Below are 17,642 nucleotides of genomic sequence, written 5' to 3' on the forward strand. Positions count from 1 at the left end.
ACATAGCATTTTCATATACATTATTTCATTTGAAACTATATAGCAGTGATGGCGAATTTTTTAGAGATAGAGAGCCCAAACTATAACCCTCACGCTGCATGTGAGCTCCCCCACCTCTAAGCCCAGGCAGGGGAGGAAAGAAGCACTTCCACTGGGCTGCTGGGCAGAAGGGTGGATCATGTGAGAAATATCCTCAGGCGTGCATGGAGTGGGGGAAAGGAGCAGCCCCTTCTGGCATGTATGTCATAGGTTCACCAACATGGCTATATAACAACAAAAAGATATTTCTAGTTTCTCTCAATGTTAAAATTTATAATTCTGAAAAAGTAAAAGTAATTTTTTTTCCAAATTAGATGGGCTTCAATGTAAAAAAAAAGGGAAAAATCTAGTAAGGACATTCTTTCCTCTTCCAGAGGAAGGCAGGAAATAAGATAACTATTTCTGAGGTGATACACAAGCAGGAATTTTCCTTAGATTGAGCCAAAATTCAACATCATGTAAAATGGTGAAAAAATTCACCACTCTTTTCTCCTATTATTGTTATATTATATAGGTGTCTTTCTTGAGAAGAACTAAATAATAAATACACAGTGATGAAATAAAGATCAGGACTAGAATTTTTCCTTTTGCATGAATATTTATTATATCTGAATGCCCACTGGTTAATGAGAAGTTCAAAACAAAATAATTTAAATATAACTTTATTTATCTGGGGTTTTGGGCAGAATGTTAAAGTATAATTATTTTTTCTGAGAACCAATAGATTTTCATGTGGAAGATGAAATGTGTATGTCTACAAGTGTATATATGACTGAGGTATTATACAATTTTCACAAGTCTGGTTTTGATTTCAAACTTTCTCAGAAAGCACACAAGGCAACATGTGGCATAGATCACTTTTAGACATGTCTTTCTCCTCTTCATTAATCAAGAGTTAATCATAGGAATCTGACAATACATTGAGACAAATTATTTGATATTACATAGATTCTTGCTTCTTTTCCAAACATTTTTCAATATCTTCAAGCACCTGAACTGCAGCCTTTGGAATCCGAGTTCCAGGACCAAAAACATTGGCAACACCAATGTTGTAGAGAAATTCATAATCCTGTTGAGAGAAATTTTAAAAATTCAGGGAACAAGGAGACAAGTGATTCTCACAGTCTTTTGTGATTATAAAGAATGTTAAGCAAATAAGAAGCAAGAATTCATCATTTCTTCCCTGTCTTCATTATTCGAAACACTTCTAAACTACAATTATCAATCACTGATTTCTGTTAACCTCTCATTTATCTTGTGATGTCTATTGTCATTCAGTAGAGCTAAGAAGGAAGTATGTTGTAGTGGATGGAGAGCTGGCCCTAAAGCCAGGAAGAACTGAGTTCAGGTCCTACTTCTGAAACATAATGGCTATCTGACCTTGCAAGTGACTTAACCTTTCACTGTGTAATGAAATAAAAGGGCAATGTTGGTATGTTGAGGAATGAATGGAGGAATAGCTGAGTTAAGGGATGAATGGGGAATATATGAAGGGCTGCTCAAACAGGCTAATCACTGAGGCTAGAGACAGAGGGTACTGGGAGGAATAGGCTGGGTCCTTCAGAGAGGGAGGCTATCTCTGTGGTACAAGAGGAATTGAGTCAGCCAGAAGTAATATGGGTCTGGCTAAAAGGCTTTTGTTGTTAATTTCTAAGGTCCCTTGAGGGAGGAGACAAGAGGCACCTCCCTGCCAGTGAACTGAAATCTACAGGAAGGGTCCGCTGACCAATTTCTGTTCAAGATGGATGCCTGGGTTTGTTCTCAAGAAATAAAGGGAAAGTTATTCCTTCCCTCTTCAGCCTTTGCCCTAATATCAAGTACAATGATTCACCAGAGGCTTTTGTGTAGATATCAAAGGGGATTTATTGATGCCAGGGGTAAGCAGAGGGAAAGGGGTTTGAGGGTTTTGTAACTGCTGCTAGGGAGAAAGCTGGTGCTGGGGGGAGGGTGGCAGGAGAGAGGGTCAGACTGAGAGAGACCAGCTCCCTCAGTCAGGGAAGGTTTCTCTGCCCTGAGGTAAAAGTATTTTATCAAATCACTAGATAAGAGGGTGGCTTGATTTAGTTTGTCCTTCCTGCCTACAGAAGCTAAAACCCAAGATGTCCAACCACCAAACCACCTTTCCTCCCAGGGCCCAATGGGGAAATCCAGGGAAAATAGTAGGATGTAAATGGAGAGGTCAGGGAGAGGTCTAGAAAGAACAGACAAGGTCCAAAATGCCCCAAAGGCAAAAGGCCTTTCAGTTGGAACTCCAGGGATATTTATAGCCTGGCTCTAATGGTTTTCCCATGAGCCCAGCCCCCAAGCTGGTTCAACAGTCTAAACCTTTCTAACTGACAGGCTGCTACAATTGGTTTGCAAAAGCAAGAGCTTTTGCTGCAACCCTGCATTACAACTAGTCTACATAACTCTATATAATTACAGTTTGCAGAAAAGGAGTTTCCTCACCTGGAGTCTCTGTTCTGTAGGTCTAAGTTTGCAAGCCAGCTCACAAGAGACTTGTTTATATTCTTATGGATTTCATCTACATTTATCTTTATGATATGATAAGGTACTGGAATAAGACTTTTGGGGGGGGTCTAAGAGCTGATCTAAGCTATTAAAACTTATGTGTGACAAACATAACATATTTGAAATGTTTTATAATAAAAATAGGAGCTAGTCTGAATTTTGCTTCATTTGAAACTTAAAGAGGAGCTGCATAATTTCTGACTGGCACCTTCTTCCATTCTAGTAAATAAATATCATTCTGGCCTGTTGGGAAAAAAAAGTCTTTCATCTCATACCACTTAATGTGATAATATCTGCTTTCTTAGAGGATATGATAAGAGCAAGGGCAAATTTATTTTGACTATGTATTTTATATTCTTTAGAATATCCAAATCTCCTTTATGTTCTTTAATGCATAAAGAAAGCATAGGCACAATGTTAGCGGGTTCCAGAAAGGTAGAAGGGAATTATTTTTCATATTCTTTATTTTATCCAGGAAGGACTGTTAAAATGATTAAATTACATCACCTAAAATGAAAATGAGGATCAGTGATATGGCTATGTACAAAATTTCCTTGTCAAGAAATTACATAATATTTTGTTTAGCTTTTAAAGTCTTATGCAACCTGGCCTCAACTTATCTTTCCCACATCACTGGACATTATTCCTCTTCTTACACACTGCAATACAGCCAAACTGGTCTTCTCTTTGGTTCCTCAATCTTGACACTTCATCTCCTGTTTCCATGACTTTGTACTAGCTGTCCCATATACCTAGGATGCATTTCTTCCTTATGTACATCTCATAGAATCTCTCTCTTCCTTTAAAATGTAGCTCAAGTACCATTTTCTGCATGAAACCTTTCCTGATTTCTCTCAATGACTAGTATTCTCTTCCCTCTTACATTACCTTGTATTTAACCATTTTGAATATATACATCTGTATCTGTTAACTTATTTGTTATATATATATTTACATATATTATTTACACACATATTTGTTTCCATTTGCATATAAGCTTACTACAGGATAAAGATTATTTTACTCTTTGTACTTATACAACTGCTAATGCAGTACCTTGCACATAGTAGGTGCTTGATATTTGACTGATTGAGTCAAATAGGAAACTATAATTCCTTTAAAAGTAGTAAAAAATTATATCATATTGAAAATTAATTTTTTAAAAATATAATTATTTTAGCATTACAGTTCTTTTGGAATCAAAGCAGAATTATATTTTATATTTATAAGCCCAATGAGTTATTAAAATGAATTATCTGAGTAAACTGGAATGTAATTTCTTTGAAAATGGTGGTGTTAATCTTTTTTGGGCATAAAAGAATGGCATGGAAAAACATTTATTAAGTAATTAACATATGGCAAGCACTGTGCTAAATAGTGATGATACAAACAGAAAAGCAATATAGTCTCTGCTTATAAGGAACATATGTTCTAATTGGAGGAGATGACACTATAGGAAAATTTCATTGCAGAGCAGATGGAAAAGTCTTTTGATCCTTAGAACTAGCTTAAAAACTAACTAAAATCCTCAAGAAACTCTTTCACAGAGTTATATATAAAATAAATTCGTTCTTTAAAAAAATCCTATATTAAAAATAAGAACTTCATAAAAGTTGTCTTTACTAAGAAGTCCCATCAACATATTTTTACTTAAAACAGACAGAACTGGAGACTACCTGAGGTGGTATTACTCCTCCACACATGACAAGAATATCTGGCCGTCCAAGAGAAGATAGCTCTTTAATGAGCTCTGGAACCAGGGTTTTATGACCTGCTGCTAGTGTACTCACACCTACAGCATGAACATCTGCATCCACAGCCTGCTGGGCCACTTCACGAGGAGTCTAAATAAATAGAAGCATGACAAATCATGAATACTTTTAGGTAAAGATTTTAACATGGTCATGAATGACATATGCTACTTTAAAAAAACATTTTCTTCATTAGAAATCTCTGAGTGGATTGAAAATATTACTTTATGGCAATGGTCCAGTAGTAGAGAAGACAGAGAAATAGCCTTGAAATAAGGAAGACTTTTGTTCCAAGTTCCTCCTCTGATGAATGTGGCTCTAAGTCATCTAACTTCTCAATGTCCAAGACAACTCTAAGACTGTAAGTTGTAAACAAGTAGCTAATCTTTATTGGTAGAAGTTTCCTTGCCCTTGATTACTTCACAGGTGAAATCATAGGCCCAGTACCTAACCCAACTTAATTAATTCCATTAATTCAAACTTCTTTCAAATACATCTCATATTTCAGATGCACAAAATGATTTAGATTTAATATTGTATATTTTGGCCACATAATGAGAAGATAGGTCAGCAAAGGATAAGATGGTTAATCATGAAGAGAACAAATGTAAACTTGAACAGACTTTGAGAAATAGTAGAGGCTAGAAGGACCTGGTGTGCTATGCTCCTTGAGGTCACAAAGAGCCAGACACAACTGAATGACCAAAAAAAACCCCCAAAAAACAAACAAAAAAACAACTTGATTTATTTCACAGTATCTCTACCAATGATATTAATGTTCTTCAGTATATTTCCCTCAAAAGAACCTTAAGGTCTATTAGGAAGATATTCAATACATTCTTTAACAATGAATAAAATGAATGAATGAATAAAGCATTTATTAACTGCTTAGTCAGTCAATAAATAATCAATAAACATTTATTTAGTGCCTATTGGGTGCCAGGCACTGTGCTAAGCATTGAGGATACAACAAAAGTAAAAACTAGTACCTGGTCTTAAGGAACTAGCGCAGAGTCTAATGGTGGAGAAAACATGCAAACATCTATCTACAAACAAGCTTTAGAAAAGGTGAACTGGAAATAATCAACAGAGGGAAGACACGAGAATAAAGAGGGACCAAGAAAGGCTTCCTTTAGAAAGTGGAATTGTAGTTGGGTCTTGAAGAAAGTGAGGGTAAAGCACTGGGATTACAAATAAATAAGTATGGCATCTCCTGCCTAACTCTCATAAAGCTCATATTCTCATCAATAAAAAACAAAACAAAACAAAACAACAATAAAAAAAACTCTTAGAGAAGATTTCAAGTCTGAAATCTCCAGGCTTTAGTCAGATGGAATAGTACTTGGGGGTATGAGGCAAAGCAGATGTTTATATTTATTTTTAAACATCATTTGGACTGATAAAATAATATCAGTTCATGATACTGAACCATTTGATAGTGCAAAGGACTTTGATGACAAGAACTTTGTTTTCAGACTCTTCGGTAGCTAACTGTAGCACCTGCAGAAGTATTTCTGCCAGACTCGTCTCCACAGAGGGATGCTACCTTTCCAGGATGCTGGCTGTAAACACTGGCCTGGAAGTGCTGTTTTACCAGAAGCTTTTAGATACAGGATCCTGGGCTATCTCCATCAAGGGCTAAGGATACATGTCAGTCAAGGTGGTGGTGATTTTATTTGCTTAGCAAAGGCTTCCTCTTGCCTCTTTTTCAGGGTGTCACTCACCTACTAAGTGCCTGAGGCTATATTTGATTTCAGGTCTTCCTGGCTCCAAGTTCAGTACTCTCTCCATGTGCTACATAGCTATCTAAACCATCTGGTTTGTTTGTATCCAAAATAACATAAAGGAGAGAAAACTTCGGGTTTGGGGACATAATAATCATTCCTGTCTAAATGACAACATAACCATATAATAAATATTTATGTCCAAGAAATTGTGATAAGTTCTGCAGAGGTAGAAGTCTGAGGGCATTGTAATGTGAAGCAAAATAAATCCATTTTGTGACTTAACAGAAAGCAAAGCCATCACTTTTCAACATGTGGCAAAACAAAATCCTTAATATTCATCTTAGCTAATTATATTAACAGTAAATATCTTGAAAAGTTTTAGATCTGAATTAATTTTTTCAAAATACCTGATAATAATCATAACATTTTAGATTTGAATAGCATTCTAGATATCTCTGGTTCACACCCCTAATTTTAACAAGAGGAAAATGGGGATAAGAAAAGTGAAGATGACTAACTTGGATACAATTAAACCAATTTGAATTAATCTCTGATTTCTTATCAAATAAAATCCAATTCTCTTCATCTAAAAGCTGTTAACAGTTTTCAAGCCATTTTTCATAACTTCTGCAGATTTCACACTGCAAGTTTACAAACTGATCCTTACCTTCATTTTCTTATAAAGGAAATTTCTTCATTAGGTTATTAATTCCAATGTAAACCATGGTATTCTTTTTAAAATTTCCTCATGATTTTTTTAGGTACCTGAAAAAGAGGGCCTATGTCCACATCAAAGCCAAGATCAGCAAAACCTGTAGCAATAACTTTTGCTCCTCTGTCATGACCATCTTGACCCATTTTTGCCACAAGAAGACGAGGTCTACGCCCTTCACTCTCCATGAACTTCTGGACTCTAAAGAACAGGTATAATTATATTCAAATTGATTGCTTGATGGTACATTATACAAATTGTGATTTATTACTGACAATCTTTCATGTTCCTTAATTCTTCAAGTGGTTATTTATTACTTAGTTGATATTACAAATATTTTTTTTGCAGTTAAGAAGTTTCTTTTCAAATTTACATGACTCTAGGAAACTTTGTAAAGCCAGAAATTTTAACATTTTAGAGCACATGGACCTATTTCCAGGATGGAGAATATCATAGATAAAAAGGATAGGAAACTGGGCAACTTTGCGACTCATCCAGCTGAAAACTTCTCACTTTATAGAGTAAATTGAGGCAATTCTTTAATTTTAAAAAGTTAAGGCATTTCTTTAAGGTCATGTAGCTAGTTGGTGGAAGAATTTGGATTAGAACCTAAGTAATTTGACTTCTGGGAAAATACACATCAAGTTAACTTACGTCAAGAAGCACTGAAGAAGTGTTTACTATATGCCAGGCATGGTACTAAGCACTGAGAATATAAATAAAGGCTTAAAGAAATGCAATCCTGCTTTCAAGGAGCTTACATTATAATAAACGAAGATAACATATTAGAAGGGAATTGGAAGCAGGCTGAAGGTGGGGGAAAGGATACAAAAAGCCCTGTGGAAAAGAATCAGCAGTGCAACTAGGGTAGGTTAGATTCTAAGTACTTGCATGAAGGGGAGGCCACTGTAATGATACATTTTACAAACTGCTTAGTATTAGTGTCATATGCATTTAAGTGTTTTATAGATATTATTTGACCATAAAAATAAAATTTTGAATGGAAAGTCTTAAATTATCAGAGAAAATGTTGAAATCAATTTTAATTAACAAACATGCAAAAAAATTAAACCCTTGCAAACAAATTGATGAGTTTAAAAGTGTAGGTATAGGACTTCATTAACTTTCTTAAATTTCCATGAGCTCTATGGGTATTATTTTACAATTTTTCAACACTTGTGGGTCAAATCTTTGCTACAAATACTTACATATGCTATTTCTGAGAAAACAAAAATATGATTATTCGATACTTCTAAAAATTTTCAAATTTTTACCTATTAAGAGCAAGGGTTATTTCTTCATTCTCTCCAAATTCCTGGCGGTATGCTCCACTTACTAATCGATCATTAGCTTTATGTTCACCAAACACTTTTTTCATTGCCTCCGTTATTTCTCCAACTGTACATCTAAAATAATGCAATGAAAGATAGGCCTGATAAATATGTTCCATATAAGATGGAAACATTTTCCATAAAATTGAATGCAAGTTGACAATAATCTTACTGCCTACAAGGAACGATAACCTGAAAACCATAAACATGATAATAAGGATTTTAAAAATATAAAGATCAAATATATATTTATTATCCATTCTACCCAGTGAATTAAAGACCACAGATCTCAGAATACTGTATAGATATTTTTAAATCCAAGCATTTAAGAATTATAAGGAAAAATCATTTGTCTCATAAATATTTTTGCTTTTACCAATAATTTATGTGCAATTATTTATTAAAATAAATTTCTTAAATGAAATTGTTTGAAAATAGAAATTCTACATTGGCCATTACTCTCTTTCTCTTGATTTTTCAGGGCATCTTAATATTACTCAAGACACTAAAATGGTAGGGAAAAATCTATTAGACTATTTTATCTATTAGACTATCACAACTTGAAAGCTAGGCGTTAGTGTGATAGCATGGTAAATTAATGCCAAATCTGATTATTAATGGATAGTACTATATAATATACATAAGGTATCAGAAAATTCTAATATGAAGGAAATCTGGATTAATAAAAGTGTGGTAATAACAATCTATACCCTAGTGAATGTTTATACACATTAAAATTCATACATTATTTCATGAATTTTGACAGTTCTACCCAAGAGACTCAAAGTGATAAAATAACAAATATGCTATAGGTCACAACAAAGAAAGATTCAGAGTATAGTGGCAAACTACATTAACCTTCAAGTGAACTCCTATTTCTATAAGAAAGAGGCACAAATCCCTAGATTTCCTCCTCATACCAACTTTGAACAACTTTAATAGTAACTTTACTGATTTATCTCACAGCAGAGTTCATTGTTTCCTATATTAAAAAAACTCACAGAAAAACGCTTGGCAATTCCCAAGGCTAAGTGGCATATTTTAACAGAAAAGTAATGTAGGCTTTCAGGGTCATTTCACTAAACTCTCCTATAGCTATCACAAAATTGAGTTCAGTACCTAGACTCAAAGACTGCTTTCTTGAGAGAATCTAAATGCTCATGTGCTTTCATAGAATGTTATTGCTAGGAGGGACCCTAAAGATTATCTAGTCCAATAATCACATTTTAAGATGAGGAAACTGAGAAACAAGAAAGTATTTACCTGACCAAAGTCTTAAGTATTAATCATAATTCTTTGTTTTCTTTTAAGAGTTTTAGGTATTTTCCATAGAAATGTAGCATGATGAAAAACTGGTAAGTCTTTCTATATAAAATAACAGAGCTGCTTTGAATAAATGTTCATCCAATCTCTTTAACCGAAAAGAAACTCAAAATATGCCAACATATAATAAGTAGCACACTTTTCCAATCTTCTTGTTCTAGTTGGTATGAGATAAAGAATGAGCTCATTAACAATGGGCCCAAAAAAATTCTCACTTTGCAGGGAGCCGTTTTGCTAAAGGCACATCAAGGTGATTGGAATAATGCTTGATCATACATTTGAAAAACTACAATATAACCTACAAATTACATTATGCCAGTGATTAATTGTAGTAAATTTCAGTTTCAATTTAATGTTTTATGCATTCCACCACAATTACTGCTAAAAATGCTTATTATAAAAAATGCTTTCAAAAAACAGAGTTGTAAGAGACACACAAAAAAAAAGGTTTTAGTTTTCTTTACATTTTTTAATAGTCAGAAGGTATACAGAGTTTTGCTTTATTTAATAGACAACTCCTGTTTTTAAAAATATTCTTATAAAACAAAACCATACAAAAATGAAACTCAACAACTTTAAATCTTCAAATTTATAGCTACACACCTTGCTCGGGCTGCCTCTACTGCAAGCTGCAGGATGTTTCCTTCCCCAGTGGCGGCACAAGCAGTGATTGCAGCAAGACATTTTTTAGCTGCCTCTTCATCTCTGTTGGCTTTCACCTTGTGGGTGAGGTCAGAGAAAGAAAAATATTAGGCAAATGTGACCACAGCAGATATCTGAAGAACCAGAGACAAGACACATGAAAAGTTTTCTCTGCTATTGGTAGCAATTAAAGTACTATTAATAAAGAGAAAATGAAGTAAATTAAAGGAATGGCATCCAATTATGGATGGTGACCAATTTGAAAATAAAACAGTATATGTAGATTAAGTTCTTTATGGTGCTAAAAGTCACAGAAACAGAAGAAACCATAGAAATTATGGCATAATTCTGCTAATTTATTCAAATGGGAGTGAAAAGAGAAAAATAATGTATCTCCTCTAGGATTACATGACTTGTACTTGAAAGATACAAACTGGGATGAAAACAGATACTGGATTGAATGTTTCAAATATATGCTAAAAGTTAAATAATAAAGAGAGGTGAAATAATAGACTTAGAACTGACAAATTTTATGATATTTAAGAATTACTGATAGTGAGGGACATTGGTGGTTATATTCACTGGGATATTACAAACTCTTCCTATACTTAAGATAGCAAGTTAAAAAAAAAAAAAGCAAGACTAGCAGAATATAAGCCAACTGTATTTTAGAAACACTTGATTAGAAGAATACATTTTTCCCCCAAAATATAGTCAGAGCCATTCCCCAGTGGTCATTATCCAAAGGCCATGGTCGATCAGCTTCTCAAAAGAAGAAAAGTAATACAAGTGAAAAGTTTGTTCCAAATCATTAATAAGAGAATGGCAAATCAGAACAACTTTAAGATTTCACTCCCTTCGTAGGAGCAATATCTATCATGTAAGCTAAGATACGTATTTTGTTTTCCTTTGTTTGACCTAAAGAACAGGAAAATTTTCCCTAAGATTTAATTGTCCCAAGGGACTAAGGCTATTGGCGCAGCACCCTAGTCATTTAACTCTCTGCCATGCAAACTGGAGTTATTTTTTCCTTAAAAGGCAAGAGAACTGTCCCTGAGATTCAATGGTATAAGGGAGAGCTGTAATGCAGTAATGCTTTTTTGTCTAGGAGAATATTAAAAAAAAGGGTGGACCACAAGGAATTAGTATCCTTTCAGACTGGACAGATGTCCCAAAACCATGTGAGTCGATTTACTTTTCTGACTATACACATTACCAAATGCAGACAAACAGGGCCAAGTCTACCTGAACCAGTGCTTGTATCCTTTTTGAATATCCTTTACAAGCTATTTACCTACTTTTGTCAACTAGAAGGTGGTCTGCAAATGTCTCATTTCATCCCAATCTTAAACTTGAATCACTAGGTCAGTCTGAAACAGGTATAGTCTGAAAAAGACTCAACAAACTAGCAAAGCAACAAAAGTGGGAAGTCAATATTAGGTAAACTAATGTAACACTGGAAGACCTCTGAATTGGTCCAACAATTATAGAAAACAATTTGAAATTATTATAAAAAAGTGAATAAAATGCCCATAGTCTTTGACCCAGTTAGTGCACTATTTGGCATATCATATGATAAACTCTGAAGTAAGAGACAGTCACATATTCACCAAAATGCTTACAATGGCACTTTTTGTGACAGTAAAGATCTGGTAACAAAGTATATGCCCATCCATCATGGAATGGATTGACAAATTTTGAAACTGAATGTAATAAAACATCATTGCACAGAAAGAAACAAAGAATTATGGGAATTCATAGACTGCTGGGAAGACTATGCAAAGTGGAAGTGAATGCAAAGTGAACTGATGCAAAAAGGAACTTTGCAAAAGTGAAGTATGCAGGAACAGGAAAATAATATATATGATTACAGTAAGGAAAATGGAAAGAATAAAAAGAAAAATTTGAATACTGCATACAGAAATTATAATGATCAAGTTTGGCTCAGATGAAAAGAAAAAATGTACATTTCTTCCTTCTTTGCATAGGTGAGAAATTATGGCCTTTTGCTGTCAGATTTGGTCAATATGTTGGTTATTTTGGACCAAAAAATTGGACTAAACAGAACTGAACTTCAACAAAATTGTTTTTCTTCTTTGTTGTACGAGATAGATGAATTACTTAGAAGGAGATGTAGGAAGGTATGTGAAATGGATTTGAGTGGCTTCCCCAGATTAAGCATTTGGTTTCTTTCACATAAAAGTTAGATTGGCAATAATGTTCTAAATTCACAAAGAACATTTGGTTGTTTATCTAAAAGTCCCAGGACAAGTTTGTGAGAAGGTGATTGACAGTAGGACAAGCCAGCCTGAAAAAATATAGAGGTTTCTAAATTCAAGAGCAATGGCACAGTTCAGTTACTTTTTATCTCGTGAGAGTATTGGGAAGATATAAATCTTATTACGGTATGTAATTCTTTTGAAACTTATTGAAAATAAGTTATTCTATACCGAAACTTAGCTCATGTGCTCAAGACTATACATCACAGCTGCCCCCTGCCAGCCAAGGGGGCTGGACAGAGGGCAAGGGGGGATTTCATTTCAGGAATACCATAAAAAGGAATACCATAAAAAGTCTGTTCTTACAGCCAGGCTTTTGCATTTTGCCATTAGGGCTTTCTGCCATCTTTCATGAAAGAGAATTAAAATGCTGCCTTATCATTCCTGCTGCTCTCTGATTCCAGTTTGTTGAAAGTGGGAAATTTGGGGGCCATTTATTTTTATCCCACTCAAAGGTATCTAGAAATGAATAGATATAATAAAGATTTAATTTTTTAAAAACCAAAGCTTCAAAGCTCAGAATTCCTTTTAATAGTTTCAAGGACAAGAACTCCTCCAACATGTCAAAAAGACATTCCATTCCATGATTTGCAAGCATCTGAACTGAACAAAGTTGTTTGGATCACACTCCTATCCCCACACTCCCTATATGTATTTACAATAAATGTTCTCATTTCAATATAGTATATTCTTCTATCAGTTATTTCAATGTTTAATTAATATTTTGAAAATTATTTCAAAGAAGTAATTTGTTGTAGTGTAGTGTACAAACAGTGGAATTAAGAAATAGGCTTGAATCATGGTTCTAACAATTAGTAATTATGTGATTCTGAGAAAGTCACTTAACTCTATGGCTTAGTTTCTTCATTAATTAAACACTAAGCAGCTCTCTGCAATGAAGGCATTACACCAGGCATTAAAAAAACACAGACAAAAAATGAAAAAGGATTTGCCTTCAAAGATCTTACATTCTACTAAAGAGAAACATACATAAATGAGCAAATTATTAATAAACAGGAACTTAGTTTTCCAAGAAAACTTGTTTTCATTACATCATCTGCAGAAAACTTGCATACCAAATTTAAGAGCTATGATAGCAAAAGACAAAAGCACTTCTGGAAAGGAAAATGGCAAAAAAAAAAAAATAGAGAAGGGATTAAGGGCATTTATAGGCTGTGACTAAAATTCAATCCTATCCAATTATTTTCAAGTAATTACCTTATCCCTGGATACATTATATGCTGTTCATTCCAAGTGACAACTTCCAGTTACCAATGCCTTCTTACTATGCTAGGAGAGACTCAACTACTTATTCTTTCAGCAGCTAAAGCTTAAGTCAAGATCAGCCACAACACAATCAGAGATAGTAGGATGGTGGTTGATTACAACTTATCTGGTTTTTACGATAAAAGGGATAAGAGGGATTTACCTATATTTAAAAAACAAAAACAAAAAAGAACAGAAAAAAACAAGGACAGCTGGCTCAGTGGATAGAAAGCCAAATCCTCGATTCCAATTTGGCCTCAGATACTTCCGAACTGTGTGACCCTGAGAAAGTCATTTAACCTCAATGGCTGAGCCCTTACTACTCTTCTGACTTGGAACTGATACTTTTGATTTTAAGACAGAAAGGAAAGGGTTTAAAATTTTTTTTCAACTAAGACCTATCTGTACATCACTAAGCTGCTCTTCAAGAATGTCTGGTTTGCTGTCCTAAAGTCAGGTCTGCTTTCTTGTACCTGGACTCAAACAACTTCTTAGTCTGGGAGGGAAGGAGTGGGTAGTTACTACAACTCATTACCAAACTTCCAACCCATCATATTGTTCCCTAGCCCTCAGCTCTGTAACCAGTCATGTTGCCCTCAACTCCATGATGTTACCTATTTGGTTATTGTTTTGTACTTCCCAAAACCTATGAAAGGGGAGCTATTCTTTTGTCCAGGATATTTGGCCAAGGGCAGTCACTGATCCTTTTATTGACAGATAGCATGCCCCTGCTCAGAGAAACATGTGTTGGTTTACCTTTTTGTTAAATTTCAATTGTGACATGACTTGGCTACTCTGATCAATATAAGGATCCACAACAATTCCAAAGGTCTAATGATGAAAAATGCTATCCACTTTCAGACCAAAACCTGATGAACTCTGAATGCAGATTGAAGCAAACTTTCTTTTGCTTTTTTATTGTTTTTCTTACTTTTTTCTTTCACAACTAATGCAGAAACAAGTTTTGCATAACTTCATTAGGACTATAGGAGGATTGGAGATAGAATGAAAACGCAAAACTGAAAATAAATTTTTTAAAAATAAAATAATGCAAAACATGTAATTGGGAAATGTTTAACAATATAAATATACCACATTAAAAAAGAATAATAGTATTTCCAAGAGCAAAGGGCAACCAGCGAATTATACAAACAGTAATATTTTCATAGGGTCATAAGATGTAGAGGTGAAAAGATCTTAAGGACCATCATGTCCAATGTCCTAATCTTTTTTATTTTTTAAGGTATCTCACAGATGTCTTTTAAAATTATAAACACAAATTTTAATTGGGGGCAAAGGGTCATACATTTTGAATCATCTTGGGGAAATTGAGTAGGAAAAGAGTTGGGTAGAGGGAAGACTTGGTTCTCCTAACTGAATTAGAAAAACAGAAACCCCAGCAGACTAAACTTAGGGGATATTTTTGAGGTTAAAAAGAGAAGATAAAGGAGATTTGTGGATTTAGGATCACATTAGTGAAAGAATTCTTTTATGGATTTTATAGTTAGTATAATTTGACATGTCTTTATCAGATTGGAATTATAGGCAATACCTAACATTATAGTTAAGATTTTTTAAAAATATAATGTATATCTGTGAACTACAACTTAATAAGGGATTAACATTAACACAACATGAAAACAAAATAAGAGATTGCATAGTTTCAAGTTGGCTCAGGAAAAAACTACAAAGCTATAAAATCTTGTATACTTCTAAAATCTCAAAGTATAAACAATTATAATATGCAGTGGGTTCCTATAAAATAATCCTTGGTGACAATTTACTTGTAACAATAGCATATAATTTAAATTAACAATTTCAGAAAGTAGGCCTACCTTTTTAAGTTTCTCAATTTGCTTGTTACGAACTGAAGTGTTATCAATGGACAGAACATCAACTGGCTCTTCTTTTTCTAACTGGTACTTATTTACACCAACAATTACTTCAGATCCTGTTCATTTCCAAAAGGAAAAATATAGACAATACTCATAAATAGCTGTATAACCACAACATTATTAGATTACATACTTGCTTGAGATTTTTTATATATTCTCACTTTCACTGAAAATGTATTTTTTAAAATTAAAGAATAAATCTTTGGGTAGTAGGCAGCAGTTTCCTCTGGAAGTTTATTATTAAACATAATACAGAAATCACAACTTTCAAAATCCTAACCTTAAGACAGAGGGTATAAAGGAAAAAGATTAAATAACAACCACCTTTTAAATGTATCAGACAGAAAATTAAAAATGCACATTAATATTCCTATTTTCTCAAATGATTTCCATTGGAATCCAAGGTCCATAAATTTAGAATTGGAAAAGCCTCTAGAGGCTATCTAGTTCAGTCCCTCATATGACAGATAAGGAAACTGGGTATGAGGCCAGTTAAGTAATTTCTCAAAAGTCATATAGATAATAAAAGTCAGAGGTGGGACTTGAACCCAGGCCATCCAACTTTAGAATCTGTTTGAAGGTGGGGGTAAGAGACTTCAAAAAAATTTTTTTTTCAGATTACACGTCAATACAATTTTCAACAATTGCTGACATTTTGCAATCCATGTTTTCTCCCTCCTTTCCATCCTTCTCCCCCCTAAAGACAGAAGGTTCTATGATATAGGTTGTACATGTGTTATTATGCGATACATATTTTCTATTTTCACATTCATCATGCTGTGAAAGCAGATACATAATGCTAATAACTAGAGAAAAACTCATGAAGGAAATAAACTGAATTTGAATCTGCATTCAGACCTTCAATACTGAAATAGGAAGCTTTTTTTCTTGTGAATCCCTTTGAGTTGTCCTTGGTCTTTGCAATGTTAATAGTTAAGTCATTTACAATTGGTCATTATTGCCACTGCTGTATACTATATTCTCTTGGTTCCATTCACTTCATTTTGCATCACTTCATATAAGTCTTTCCAAGATTTGTTATGATCATCATGTTTGTCATTTCTTATGGCACCATAGTCCATTACAATCATAACTCATTTAGCCATTCCCCAACTGATGGATATCCCTTCAGTTTCCAGTTCTTTGCCACCACAAAAAGGGCTGCCATAAATTTCTTTGTACAAGTAGGATCTTCCCCCATCTTTGAACTCTCTGGGATATAGAACTAGTAGTGGTATTGAAGGGTCAAAGGGAATACATGGTTTTATAGACTTTTGTGAATGGCTCTAAATTGTTCTCCAGAGTTAGTTATATCAGTTCACACTAGGTGAAATAGATTTTTATGAACTTTGGGTCTTGTGGAGCATTTAAAAGTTACTAATTACTAAAAAGGCTCAATAGCAGCACCATGAAAATGGGCAGATATTCCTCCTTCTGAGGCCATGAACAGTTCTACACTGGGTACCCCAGTTCTAGGGCAGACCATATAACTCCTCCTCAAACCAAGAGACATTAGTAACTAAAACAATTAACCTAATTATTCCATCCCAGTGATACAGAAAATACTTGTAGTGTGGAGAAGATATAGTAAAAGATTTGGGACAACTAAGTGGTTTCTTTATTTTAAATCCTTAAGGTTCTTCAAATGGTTCATCTCAATTAAATGACCTTCACAACAATACTGAAAAGTAGATCCTATATAGCCCATTTGACCAATGAAGAAACAAGGAATCAGAAATCAGCCCTTTGATCCAGCCATACCATTGCTGGGATTGTACCCCAAAGAGATCATAGATAAACAGACTTGCACAAAAATATTTATAGCAGTTCTCTTTGTGGTGGCAAAAAACTGGAAAGCAAGGGTATGCCCTTCAATTGGGGAATGGCTGAACAAATTGTGGTATATGTTGGTGATGGAATACTATTGTGCTCAAAGGAATAATAAACTGGAGGAATTCCATGTGAACTGGAAAGACCTCCAGGAATTGATGCAGAGTGAAAGGAACAGAGGCAGAAGAACTTTGTACACAGAGACTGATATATTATGGTAAAATCGAATGTAATGGACATCTGTACTAGCAGCAATGCAATGAACCAAGACAATTCTGAGGGATTTATGGAAAGGAACACTATCCACATTCAGAGGAAGAACTGCAGGAGTAGAAA

General features: G+C 34.3%; 1 protein-coding gene across 1 annotated transcript in view; it reads right to left on the bottom strand.

Moving 5' to 3' along the window:
• Positions 1–617: 617 nt before the first annotated feature.
• Positions 618–17,642, bottom strand: part of MMUT (methylmalonyl-CoA mutase) — a 43,746-nt gene continuing 26,721 nt past the window's right edge. The window contains exons 8-13 of the mRNA XM_044675772.1: positions 15,417–15,532; positions 9,998–10,113; positions 8,015–8,146; positions 6,794–6,941; positions 4,227–4,394; positions 618–1,108 (exon numbers count right to left, since the gene is read on the bottom strand). Coding sequence (XP_044531707.1) covers positions 980–1,108; positions 4,227–4,394; positions 6,794–6,941; positions 8,015–8,146; positions 9,998–10,113; positions 15,417–15,532 — 809 coding nt within the window. The 3' untranslated portion in view covers positions 618–979. The remainder of the gene's footprint in view (positions 1,109–4,226; positions 4,395–6,793; positions 6,942–8,014; positions 8,147–9,997; positions 10,114–15,416; positions 15,533–17,642) is intronic.

This window comes from Gracilinanus agilis, chromosome 4, assembly GCF_016433145.1.
Source record: "Gracilinanus agilis isolate LMUSP501 chromosome 4, AgileGrace, whole genome shotgun sequence".
NCBI lineage: Eukaryota > Metazoa > Chordata > Mammalia > Didelphimorphia > Didelphidae > Gracilinanus > Gracilinanus agilis.